Below are 13271 nucleotides of genomic sequence, written 5' to 3'. Positions count from 1 at the left end.
TTTGAACTGGATTGTCTATATAAGTGTGGCAAATGTAAAATTAGTATAAATGTGTTTATCACTCAAAACTATGGGACGATGCGGGGTACATCAGTAGTAAAGCTATTAGGACGGTTAAATATTCAGTCAAAGGTTGCTAGGATGGCTAAATATTTTTTAAAAGGTGACTTACTGGGTCTGTTAAATATTCACCCAAAGGTTACTAGGGCTTTTAAATATTCAGCCAAGCGTTCTTTGGACAGCTAAAATATTCAGCCAAAGCTTACTTGGACCGCTAAAATATTCAGCCAAAGCTTACTTGGACCGCCAAAGTGTTCAGCCAAAGTTCAAGAGGGCTGCTAATAGTCCGCCTGGAATAAACTTCAGGTAGGCTATCACATCAAAATAACATAGAATGGGTTCCCACGGGCCCTTGAAATCCGTGGAAGTATTTGAATTTTGTTTAAAGGTTTTCAAGACCTTGAAAAAGAGTTTACTTTGGGATAAGGGAAAGTACATTGTACTGACTTTCCAATGTCCAATACCTGTGTATTACATTATGTTTGCAATGAACTGATACATGTAAATAAGCTACCGCGTTTACGTAATGTAAACATAGGATATTTTATGCCCTTGAAAACATTTTCTTGCGGAGATGGGAATCCTGAAGCCAGTAACGTTATCATTTCATCCCTGTCTGACATTTTTCATGACTTTTACACCTGAGGGGGCCTCAGGTGGTAAATTTGATGTATTAATTGGTTGTGCTATACAGTGTACATGCATGTACCTGCTTGCATGTGCCAATCTTCCATGATTTGTGACATAATCAGAAACATTATATTATGCTTTTCTCTTCTCAATTTTTGCTGGCTGCTCTTGGAGTACATTCCATCCTCAGGTGTGTCAGTGTATTGATCTGCCCCTGATAAATGTGTGGTCTAAATGATGTGTGCTGTACTATGTCAAGAACTATGGGAGCTAGACACTTGCACCAAATTGATGCCCAAGACATGCCCTTTTCATAACGTGTTGAACTACAATTAATAGTTTTCTTGCTAGAAACATTTAAATTACACCACCTTTTTTTTTTTTTTTTCCATAAATACATGTATATTGTATGGGTTTAACATAGAGTTTGATATATAATCTGCTGACTTGCTCGTTTCTGCTGCACTGTCAGTGACTTCCCAAAGGCATTGTGCGTTTAGATACTGTTGTCTCCCAATTGACAGTGTACACTGATAACTGGGAGAACAAACATCGTGGACCCCAGTCGAAACTGCTTTGCCGTTCAAGTTAACATTACTTTTTTACCATTTGTCTCCAGAGATTACTGTAGTTCCCTGAAGTTAAGCTTTTTCTGGTGACACATTTTGCTTGCTTCTGATTGATTCACCCACCTTACACAACAACTTTAGTAAGAATTTGTGAAGTTTGATTAATTTCTCATCAGAAAATGTAAATGTGGCATCAAAAGTAGCATTTTAAGGCCTTCTTATGCTTATGAAAGTGCATTTTTACCTAACTTTCAAGTTAGGTGAAACACAGGACATTTCTAGAACCCCTAGTGTCCCTGGGTCAAAGTTTGACATTCGACTTAGTGCAGGACTCCGTACAAGATGACATCAGCTTTTTGTGAGCACAGTATTTGCTTATTTCTCAGACTGGCACACGATTGCTCAAAGGTGAAGAAATATTGTATGTACTATATCATTAAGCATTGATACCAGGTTGATACGTGCAAGGAGTAAATTATTTTAAGCCGACCAATAAGCTTAATTTAACAGTTCTCTTACTCTTTCATTACATTGTAGAAAATTTTATTATCCAGTGCTATCTGCCATTTATGTGAATATAAATAAATATGTAACATATGGTTAGACCTGAACCAGTGGTGTTTTTGTAGGCTTTTATTTATACAGGTGTTCAGTTTATGGTGGTATCTTTTTCTTTGGTTGAAGATTTAAATTGCCATTGCTTTAAACATTATTTTAGTTGTGTCACAGTTTTATAGCACACCAACACCAGTGCTGGTCCATTGGAATGTCGGCCAAGTGGTTAGCGTACCAGCGCCGGGGCAATGACACCAGCATCCCTGATGTTGGCTTCTACTCCTGGGGTACGTGGCAAGGTCTGCTAGCAACCTGCAGATGGTCACTGGTTTCCCCCCAGGCCCTGCCCAGTTTCCTCTCACCATAATGCTGGCCACTGTCGTATAAGTGAAATATTCTTAGGGTGTAAATCACCAATCAAATAAACCACTGTAGTCGCACCTCTCCCACAGAGTCGCTGTGTAATTATACTGAATACTTTCTAGATGCTGTTGTATCTGTTTCGTTGTTATGCCTTAGGCCTTCTCATGAATCTTTCACTGGTACTGAGTACGAAGGTGGTTAGTTGTACTTATTGAGGAAACGGGTGCATGTGGTGAACCACCAGCGGCAAGTTACTGCACATTTTCCCACAGGTGATAACAGATGTGCACACTATGGTGGTTGAAAACATGTGTAGGGGAAGGCCAGAACATCCACCAGGACTCAGTCATCCAATGAAAAAAAGTTTGGAGATCTCTTTGTGTAGTATCAGGTTAGTTCTGGTTTGTGTCACCTTCTATATTTGAAATACCCAGAGCACCAAACATAATTCCAGGATTTTTGTTTATTTCATGAAACAGTAAAATACAACTATGTACATTTCTCCCAACATCTTACCAAGCTCCCAAAACTTGCCAACAGAACAAATTTGTCTATTAAAAAGTTACATGCATAGTATAAACTAGTACACATTATCTTTCTGACTTTCGTGTCATGCACATTACCAGTCACATGTAGATTACAAGTCTTGTGTGGAGTACATACTGAACCAACATTACCAGTTGCATGTGGATGACATACACATTACCAGTCACAAGTGGATGACATCCCAGTCACATTATCAACCACATTACCAGCCACATGAGGACATATATAACCACATTACCAGCTGCATGTGGATGACATATACATTACCAGTCACAAGTTGATGACATCCCAGTCACATTATCAACCACATTACCAGCCACATGTGGACATATATAACCACATTACCAGTTGCATGTGGATGACATATACATTACCAGTCACAAGTGGATGACATCCCAGTCACATCAACCACATTACCAGCCACATGTGGACATATATAACCACATTACCAGCTGCATGTGGATGACATACACATTACCAGTCACAAGTGGATGACATCCCAGTCACATTATCAACCACATTACCAGTCACATGTGGACATATATAACCACATTACCAGCTGCATGTGGATGACATACACATTACCAGTCACAAGTGGATGACATCCCAGTCACATTATCAACCACATTACCAGCCACATGTGGACATATATAACCACATTACCAGCTGCATGTGGATGACATACACATTACCAGTCACAAGTGGATGACATCCCAGTCACAATATCAACCACATTACCAGCCACATGTGGACATATATACCCACATTACCAGCTGCATGTGGATGACATATACATTACCAGTCACAAGTGGATGACATCCCAGTCACATTATCAACCACATTACCAGCCACATGTGGACATATATAACCAACATTACCAGCTGCATGTGGATGACATATACATTACCAGTCACAAGTGGATGACATCCCAGTCACATTATCAACCACATTACCAGCCACATGTGGACATATATAACCACATTACCAGCTGCATGTGGATGACATATACATTACCAGTCACAAGTGGATGACATCCCAGTCACATTATCAACCACATTACCAGCCACATGTGGACATATATACCCACATTACCAGCTGCATGTGGATGACATATACATTACCAGTCACAAGTGGATGGCATATCAAACACATTACCAGCCACATGTGGACATATATAGCCACATTACCAGCCACATGTGGATGCCATATTAGAAGTCACATAGGAATAACATACCAGCCACATGTGGTTGACATACCAGCATCATCACCAGCCACATGTGGTTGACATACCAGCATCATCACCAGCCACATGTGGTTGACATACCAGCACATTACCAGTCACATGTGCATGACATACCAGCTCCATTACCAGTCACATGGGAATGACATACCAGCAAAATTTCCTGTTTTTTTTTTATAAATTCTATAATTCTCATAAACTGACAAAGGCTTGTATTACAAAGACTAGAATAATCAGATACCTGGGAAATTAGGAAATTGCAGCTTAAATTTAAAAAAAAAATACACAAATGACATCTTGCCGAATTGTAGTTCCTTATAGTTAATTTCCGCTACAGAATCTATCTTTTTCTTTCTTCACTGAATAATGAGTCACAGTGAATTTATTCAATGGAATCTACATCATTTCTGAATAGTTAATTGTAAAAGACATTGTAATGTTTGGACAGAACTACTGGGGAGTCCAAACAAGCTGTCTGGTCCTTCAGTCTTCCAGAGTCGTGGTGACTGAGGGCAAATGTCTGACAGCAGTCATGTATTAAATTTCAAGGTTAATGTCCAATTGGTCTGAAGTTCTAAGTGCATATATATATAACAATTCAAAATTTTCCCTCCTAACATAAGTATGTCACTTCACGTTTTTTTAAATACATGTAATTACACAAACTGATGCTTTACCAAATAAAGCATATGATTTTTTTTTTATATACACAGCACTTACTTCATGCATGAATGGTATCGGTCAGTCGGTATAAGACAAACTTCTCTCATACTCAGACAATTTTTGTTTCTTTTTCGTATATTCCGTGTTTTACAAATGATACATGTAGTTAGCACCTTCCTAATGGTTCAAATCCATATTTATGAATCACTAGAATAGAGCAAGCTAAAAAGAATGACTATTAAAGTCGATAATTTCACAAAAAATTGACAGCACTGTTTTGCGTCGCCACACAGTCCTGAGTTGGGTTTCACTGGTTTCAATTAATTTGGTGCAAAATGAGAGTCAATCAGGTGATTCAGAATATTGTTTGTCGAGCACTATATGTAAAGATATAGTCAGGTTTTAGGACGATACCTAGCAAATTTCCGGGATGGAGACAAGCTGCAGCTGTATCACCTAGAACTGGATTTGAACCTTCAACTTTCACCATCTGAACAATCTGATACTATGCGTGGAGCAACCAATTAGATGAAGGAAAAAAAAAGGTCAACATGGAGATTCCTCTGGAGGTTTGCAACCAAAAAGCCAGTCCTTACTGGAGTGTGATTTAAGGAAGTGTAACAGCTCCAAATTCCATTCATGAATAGTAAGAAATAAACGCATGGTTTTAAGAGATTATGAAAAAAAAATAAGACAATATATAGCAGATTTAGATCAGCCAACATTCACTGTTGTAATACTGTAATATATGGGTACAAATGAGTCAACCTTCAAGAACTGCACATACATGTATATTCATTTCAAAAAATTTATTGAAATGCAAGTGTTTCACTGTCAGTCTTCACATGAACAAATACATGATTTTGCACAGTTTACTAAGGAATAGCCATGTTGTTGTTGATCTCTGTGTACAATGAACTGAGTGAACACTGTTTAAAATCTGTGTTAAAGCGCTACTCCAGTTGCCTGACTCCATGACATATCAGAAAGCCTTGAAATAATTGGTGCACATGGCCAAATTTGCAAGCTACCCACTGTCCAAAAAAATTACATGTACTTGGCAATTTTGTCCTGTATCAAAAAGGTTGGCCCCTGTTAAACTACTACTGCATGCAAATCCCGTGTATGTTTAGCACGCTTGATTGGACTACTTCACTTGCATGGAATATCTCATGTTCACGTCATATATGCCATAAAGTCAATTATTTTTGTTTGTTTCTTAAGGGCACTTCAGTTATACCACTAAGGAATGTAAGATACGTCATAAAGTAACATTTTTGAACCAGGATGTATTTCAGATTTGTCCTATAGGACAACTTTTATATGATATTAAAAAAATATCAGTCTAATTTCTCTGGAAACTGGAACAGGTCTTTAATTCAGTTCTACTCAGACAGATGTTAACAGTTATATTAATTCAGGCACAGTAATTACATGTAGCAGACAATTACTGAATGCTCCAGTGTAATCCTCATAAAATATGTCAGACAGAAATATGGAGCACAAAGAAATTGTTTCCAATGAAAAATTACACAAAAACTTTAAAACAAGATAATTTCAAGGAGAACAACTTTGCTTTTCATTATCATTTTTTGTTTTCTTTTCTCACCATTAAAAGGTAGTCAGAAACACACAAGTTTAGGGAGCAAATATACCCAAATAAAAGATCATTTAAATGAAAGCAGCAGTATTTCAACATAACAGCTTGTGTCATTAAAAAGAGGGCAAAGTTGAACATGTTAAAAATTTCACCTTTAAAACAGCTTTATGTACTAAATTCAATAAGGCAAATTCAAGCAGTTCATAGATCTGCAAGTTTCTAGACTTAAACTCAAGTGGTGACTAGCATTTTGATCAAAATCACGGGAACAATGCATTTTCGGTTAAATCAAAGCAGTGATCAAGTCTCTTACAAGTCTAGGAAGAGACAGATCTGGTACTAACACTGATCAAATCAAAACCATGATCAAGTCTCCAACAAGTCTTTGGACAGACAGGTCATTCCGGGTTAAGGATTAAAGGAGTGATCAACTTTTAAGACAAAAAGGCTCTCTCCACATTTAGGAACTCAAACTGATCAAAGTAAAGTAGTGATCTTTGAAGTTTTGGGATACATTGGTCTCTCCACATTTAGGGACACATAAAGCAGTGATCTAGTCTCCTACATGTGTTGTGATGAACAGGTCTTTCCAGGTTCATGAACAACAATGATGTAAGCCACAACTCAAGATCACGATCAATCTAGCTGCTAATTCTTTCTCAGCAGAGTTTTTGTGAGACTCATACAAACAACATGTTGATCATAACCAAATCATTCAGCCATGCAGAATCACTCTCACCAGCAGATCTTCACACATAAATAATCCTGTAATAGTGACCACGATGATGCTTTAATCAGAACCAAATTGGTCAGATGATGATCAATGATTCTCAGTCTACTGTCGCTATTCCCACTCTGTGGTTCCAGGAGGCTTTGATGTTAAATCATACATGACGCGAGAGATTCCGGGGACGGTGTGGATTTCCTCCACCATCTTGTCAATGACCTGACAAAAAAATGAGGTGCATGTATAGTGCTTAGCATAAACTGCCACATCTCCTCCAGTACAGGACAGAAAAGCCAATCACTTCACGAATTTCCTGTGTCCTACCAGTTTGTGAGCTTAGAACACCCTAGGTCAATTAAACTAAACCTTGTTGTTTACTTTCAACGATTTCTGATATTTACCTGCCTCAATGTTTAATCATTGAACTAAAAATCACAGTCGGTCCATTTCAGCACTTTTTGAAACGAAGCGAACCTTGAAATCCACTCTAAAGCAACAGCACACACCAATTTCTGTTGTGAATTCAATTCAACAAGACCTTTATTACGACTCCTGCAAGGCTACATCCATTGCTGAGTCTAAATGTTGTTGAAATCTACAGAAATATCTCCATATCTCTCGCTAAAATAAAGTGGGGAGTCGGGCATACTACAATTTCAGAACTTAATTGTGGATTAACAACCCTTAAGCAATATTTCATCCATATCCTTGATTAGAAAACATCTGATGCCTGAAACAGTTATGTGGGTTTTGATGTGAAAATGACATCAAAAATCACACAAAATGATACATTTTCAAAAAAATAAAAAGTAGAGAAAAGAAAAATCATTGTATAAAATACATAGGTGACACTGAGAATGCAGATACAGTTACCTCTGTAGGTATGTGCTTTCCAGGCGTGGCGGGCACCCCGGTCATGAAGTCGGCAGTGATGAAGGTACGGACGACGACACATCTCTGGCAGGACGGCAGATGACTGAGCGGATCACGATCCAGGTGAAGGGGCACCAGGATCACTGGCATCTGACTGATCTTCTTAATATAACCCGAGTCATGGAGGACCTTTGTGGCCAGGTAATCGGCCTGTCTCAACGTGCTCAGAACTCCCTCGGTCAGGAAGGTGGGTGTGACATCTTCCACAGGGTACTTCACCTGACCCCCAAACACGTACACTACCCTGAAATCAAAAGCATAAAGATAGAAAAAGGTTATAGTGTTCCGTTGCACACAGCAATGGTTGCCTCAGCTGATGTGTCTGTCACGTGTGAAGCCACGGTAGGTACAAATTGAGCCCGTCACTGATACAGGTATGTACAACAAGGTCAAGAAATCATTCAGGACAAAAGTCATCTGTACAACGAAACCTTTGGATGAACCTTTTGTGCGGAATTTGAGTGAGTGAGTGGAGTGCTTGGGGTTTTACATTGTACAATTTTTCAGTCATACAACAACCATTGCAGAATTTGAATAAATACAAAAATAAGGCAAAATATCCAGCAATTTACCTGTTAATATTGTGACAGATCCTGGGGATTAATTTGGCAAGGTGTATCAGATTGTCCCAGTTTGGTGGACTGTCCCTAGATAATGCAGCCACATAACTGTATGTCCTACAGTCACCCTACAACACACATGAAACGGGTTAAACTAGGGAAAAACATGAGAACTCATTAATAAGTCAAATCTAGGTGTTATACAGATTGTGGTGGACCAGATCTGACGTAAAGGTTTTCCTCCGGCCTGTTAGATGTCCTCTCACTTTTCCTGGAACGAGTGCTCAAACCCTTGTCACTCTGAATCAGTCTTTCAGGTCTCTGGTTTTTATATACAAATATGAGGATGTCCTGTATCATAAAATAGCACAAAATAGCTTCCCAGCTTTCTTCTAGCGGCGTAAAACTGGGTTTGAACTACAATTTTACTAAGACCCCAGTGATCAGTCCAGAAATTAAATAGCCTGCAATCATCATATTAAAGTTGACAGTTGCCAAAAAAACATCAAACCTCAAGGACCACAAAAAGCGAGGAAGAACCTATTGTAGTTACCTCCCTTTACATACCTGAACTCCTACTGACTTTACTGGCAATAACGTAACGCCCAATATTTCTGATTCTGTCATTGCGATTAACCTCTTCTTCTCCTCTGCCGTTGTACTACCATTGACACGAGACAATAGGTGATGTGGCTGAAAGACAACATGAGAAGATTGGACCTGACTCAATGACACCTGAGTGCAAAAACCTAGTCCAAAAACAACATTAAACATTTCATTTCAAAGAATATGGCTGTACATGGTTCAAGTTTAATTTTCTTGAGACATTACTCTTCAAAGGGTCTAAAAATGGCTAAAAGTTATCTTTTGTACCAGCTTAAATAATGGCCTCCACTCGAGTATGATCAATGGAGACATTATCCGCAAAGCCACTATGCCTGATGCTTCCAGAGCATTCTCCAGTCAATCCAGAATACTTTTCCTGCCTTAGCCCTGTAGCCATTGCTTTAGCAGTCTTGCAATATATAAGTAGGAAAAGTAAAAGAATATTTAAATTCCTACAAACACATACCTTTCATATACAGCAGAGTTTTCTATGATTTCATTATGATTGTTCAACAAAACTAATGTCAGTTTGATTGTTGAACCTGACTTGGGCCACGAAATCAGTGTCAGCAATCACTGTATTACTCGCTATCCCTGCTTTAATACTGGTCAGGTTGTGACAAAGTTATGTTAGAAGAAGTGATGTATACCCATACAAATGTGGAATAAATATGTTCAAAAAGCAAGATGAATATACAGGGAATATTGTGCACTTACCGTTTTCACAGCATTTGAGTAATCTACTATAATTTTCAAAAGCACACTAGTTTCAGCAAAGTCCTTCTCAATATATGGGGTGTCTGCACACAACACACGTATTGCCAGACCAGGCCCTGTGGAAATTTGAATAAAAATTACAATTAAAAAATAAATAATAAAAATAAATACTGGTACAATCGAGCAGACAGGGATTTTCTAATAAATCCTGCAAGAAATGACCTCAATTTTTGTAGAAAGAAATAAATATTTTAATTATTTTTTAGATAGATGTTTTACGCTGCACTCAAGAACATTTCACTTACACGATGGTGGACAGCATTATGAGCAAACGGGGCACAGCCCGGGGAGAACCCACAACCATCCACATGTTGCTGTCAGACCTTCCTTTCTGTTAGTCAGACACCAAAGTTCAACACCTGACTATATTACTTTACCAGGAAATTCATTTATTTATTTAGTTATTTGATTGGTGTTGAATACAGTGCTGAAGAACTTAATTACCTGGGAATGGATGTCTTTCTACCAACTCTGATGGAAGTCCTAAATCTTTCCCTATCGCCCGTACTTCATCTTTATGGAAATCTTTTAGAGGTTCCACTACTCTACCCTGTAAGTAACAAAACAAACTGAAGTTGTTATCCAACAGCATTGCAGGTGTCCACACTACTAATCCTTTCCCAATTCTGGTAACATATTGTCTGGAAAATAACGCGAAAAAAATGGAAAGGAATGTACTCGACTTGAACCCTAGACTGCCAAGTATCATATACAACTGGCCAAGTACTGAAGACTAGCATAGAGAATAGGCGGCTTTGATCTTCTGCTGACAGCCAAGGACAAAAGACAAGAATACACTGTTGCAAAGTTGACAAACACAAAAATGTTACATTATTGCAGAGCTGGTGCTCGTTCTCAGGCACAAAGCTCTCGTTTTATTTACATAGGACGGATTTTGTCATATTTTTCTTGGTTTTTGATCTTAACAAGGAAAGTCCATAATACAACAATAATTCTTGCTGATTTGTAATCGTGACGTCAAGGGGCACCAGACGGTGTGTTTGTTTAGTAATTTTAAACAATTTTGAAAATTAGCCTACTTCAGGGTCAAGTTCATTGGACAGTTTTGACCTTATTTGCATTTATTTAAACGAAAGGTTTATCTCGACACGTTTAGCCATTTTGGAGAAGAAGATTTTTTTAACTTATCAATAAAATTAAAAATGGCCACTAAATCACATGACTGGTATAAACAGCACACGACGTCAAAAGTTGCTTCATTTGTTCCTTATTAAGACTCCAAAGTTTGGTTTTTTAACCTTTACCAGTTTTCGAGATACTACAATTTTAACAAGTTGACCAATAATAATAATAACAGATCAAGAGGTGTCCTAGCCTGGACCATTAAATAGTCCTACAGAACAGTTACATGTGTACATGTAGCTAAGCACATCAGTGAGCTAGAAGTGTCAAAGTCATAACAATTTTGCTGGCTATGCAGGCAAATGGTTTGACCAATTCCAAGTATTTCACGAACACTGAATATGGGAGACTCCTAAAGGTGTATTTCACCAGAAAAATTCTTAGTGAACAATCTAATGTTCAGTTTTATCCAGGGTTTCCCTTCGACCATCAAATCACTTAAGTTTCTGTATTTGGAACACCTGATTTTGGAGTCAGCTACCTCCCCCTTGTTGTCTAGATGACAGATGTTCAGCGAACTTGAAATGTAAGACATGTTTTTGTGTTGTAATTATGCAGTCTACCATGTTCTTCAGTTCGGCTACGCAGATCGCTGGAATTACGCATACTTTATCGATACAAAAGAAGATTGTATTTGGTTTACTAGACTTATAATTCACATTCAATCTACCATATATTTTTTTTTTGCTCTGCCTCATTTGCATGTTATCTTGTTGGGCAGACCAGTGATGTATTTAAACTTGTAATTCTTTGGACATTTTTCAAAAAAATATAGGCCCAGGTTTTTAATAGTTAGGAATTAAATGCTCAAGGAACTCATTTTAGAGTAGCTGAACGAACACAAAAATTCGGAATTTCTTTCAGCGGTATGTCCTTTAAACACCTTCTGACAAAACACTTGAACCACTGAAATTGCTTTTGTTCTCCTTACGTTCGCAACTGATCATCAACCAAATACAGACAAATTTCACACAGAACTTGACTGTGTACACACTATGAAGTTGTCTCCCTTGTTTGTGTATTATATGAACACTGCATGAAAACACAAATACATGTTAAAATAATGGCATGTAATTAAAGTCTAACCATGAACTCACCTCTTCTCTTAGTTTTCTGACCAACTCTGTATCATTGTGGTGAGTTTTGATGGCATCTGCTTTACTACTGGCAAGTTCAGAGGCACTTTCTATTAAATCGGGCCTCAGTGTACCTGTAACAGGAACAGCGAAATACAGCCACAATATTATGTAGTTTGGCTGAAAATTTAAGTTTGGAATGCAGTTTACTTGTTGAGTTTCCAAAACAATACCATAATCTGTGTCTATGATGTTATAAATCATAAGTACCAGAATTAAACCAGCTAAACTTTTGTGCATCTGAGATAAAGCCTAAAACAAGTTTTTGGCAGTTCTGAAAACACCCCTTTGGAAACAGTGTTAAGACTTGTATTGTACAAATCCATGATATATAATTGACTTCACTTGACCCAAGAAATGTTGGTCCAGTGTTATATATTCGAGAGTCAAAATAAATTTTGCCACTTCTCCAAAGGGATGTTTCAGGCGCCTATTTTCAGGCATTATGAGGCACCGGCTTCTGCCCACACACATGTAGCAAACTCAATGCAAATACCATACTGAGGGGAAGGCATTTGATCTCCATGTAAGATCACACCATTAAACAGAAGCCAAACTCACCTTGTCCCAGGAAGACATCTTCTGGTTTAAGTGATAATTCCTCTGTGATATCACTGGCAACCTGGAAAATATGATAAACCATGCAATATATCTTCAGTTACTTTACTATGAAGTGCATAGTACCTGGTAATAATGAAATTTAACTACCTCATTTGCCTGTTGCGTTACACCATACTCAAGAATGATGGCCCACGTTAGGGTAAGAGGTTTTAAGTCTGAACATTTCAAAATCATAATTCACCCTATTAAGTTTAAGGAAATTTATTTTTGGTTCTTTAGCTTCTTACATGAGAACTGATAGATTTATGTCTGGATGAAACTGAAGTAGAAATGAGGAGAAAAAAGTACCTCATTAAGCACTTCACAAACTTAACAAAAAATAACAAAATATGAACACATGATGTTACTGATGGCACGATAACAAGACTATAACTAGTCTAGACAAAATGTCTCAATTACACGACTATAACTAGTCTCTAGACAAAATGTCACAAAACCTACTGAGCCACTCTCATTAAGGCGTCACCAATGATTTCATTTTTGTAGTCAGCGAGATGGTTTCTCATAATGCAAAGCATTGATACTCCAAAAAAAAATGAGAA

General features: G+C 37.8%; 1 protein-coding gene across 2 annotated transcripts in view; it reads right to left on the bottom strand.

Annotated features, from left to right (window-relative positions):
• Positions 1–2632: 2632 nt before the first annotated feature.
• The window catches only part of LOC135475979 (GMP synthase [glutamine-hydrolyzing]-like), a 32402-nt gene continuing 21763 nt past the window's right edge, over positions 2633–13271 (bottom strand). For both annotated transcript variants that reach the window (XM_064755959.1, XM_064755960.1), the window contains 8 exons: positions 12670–12730; positions 12070–12182; positions 10274–10379; positions 9770–9885; positions 9014–9139; positions 8459–8574; positions 7827–8130; positions 2633–7172 (listed from right to left, as the gene is read on the bottom strand). In XM_064755959.1, coding sequence (XP_064612029.1) covers positions 7071–7172; positions 7827–8130; positions 8459–8574; positions 9014–9139; positions 9770–9885; positions 10274–10379; positions 12070–12182; positions 12670–12730 — 1044 coding nt within the window. In that variant the 3' untranslated portion in view covers positions 2633–7070. The remainder of the gene's footprint in view (positions 7173–7826; positions 8131–8458; positions 8575–9013; positions 9140–9769; positions 9886–10273; positions 10380–12069; positions 12183–12669; positions 12731–13271) is intronic.

Source organism: Liolophura sinensis, chromosome 9 (genome assembly GCF_032854445.1).
Source record: "Liolophura sinensis isolate JHLJ2023 chromosome 9, CUHK_Ljap_v2, whole genome shotgun sequence".
Lineage (NCBI taxonomy): Eukaryota > Metazoa > Mollusca > Polyplacophora > Chitonida > Chitonidae > Liolophura > Liolophura sinensis.
The sequence above is the reverse complement of the archived record's forward strand: the minus strand, read 5'-3'. Positions and strand labels throughout refer to the sequence as shown.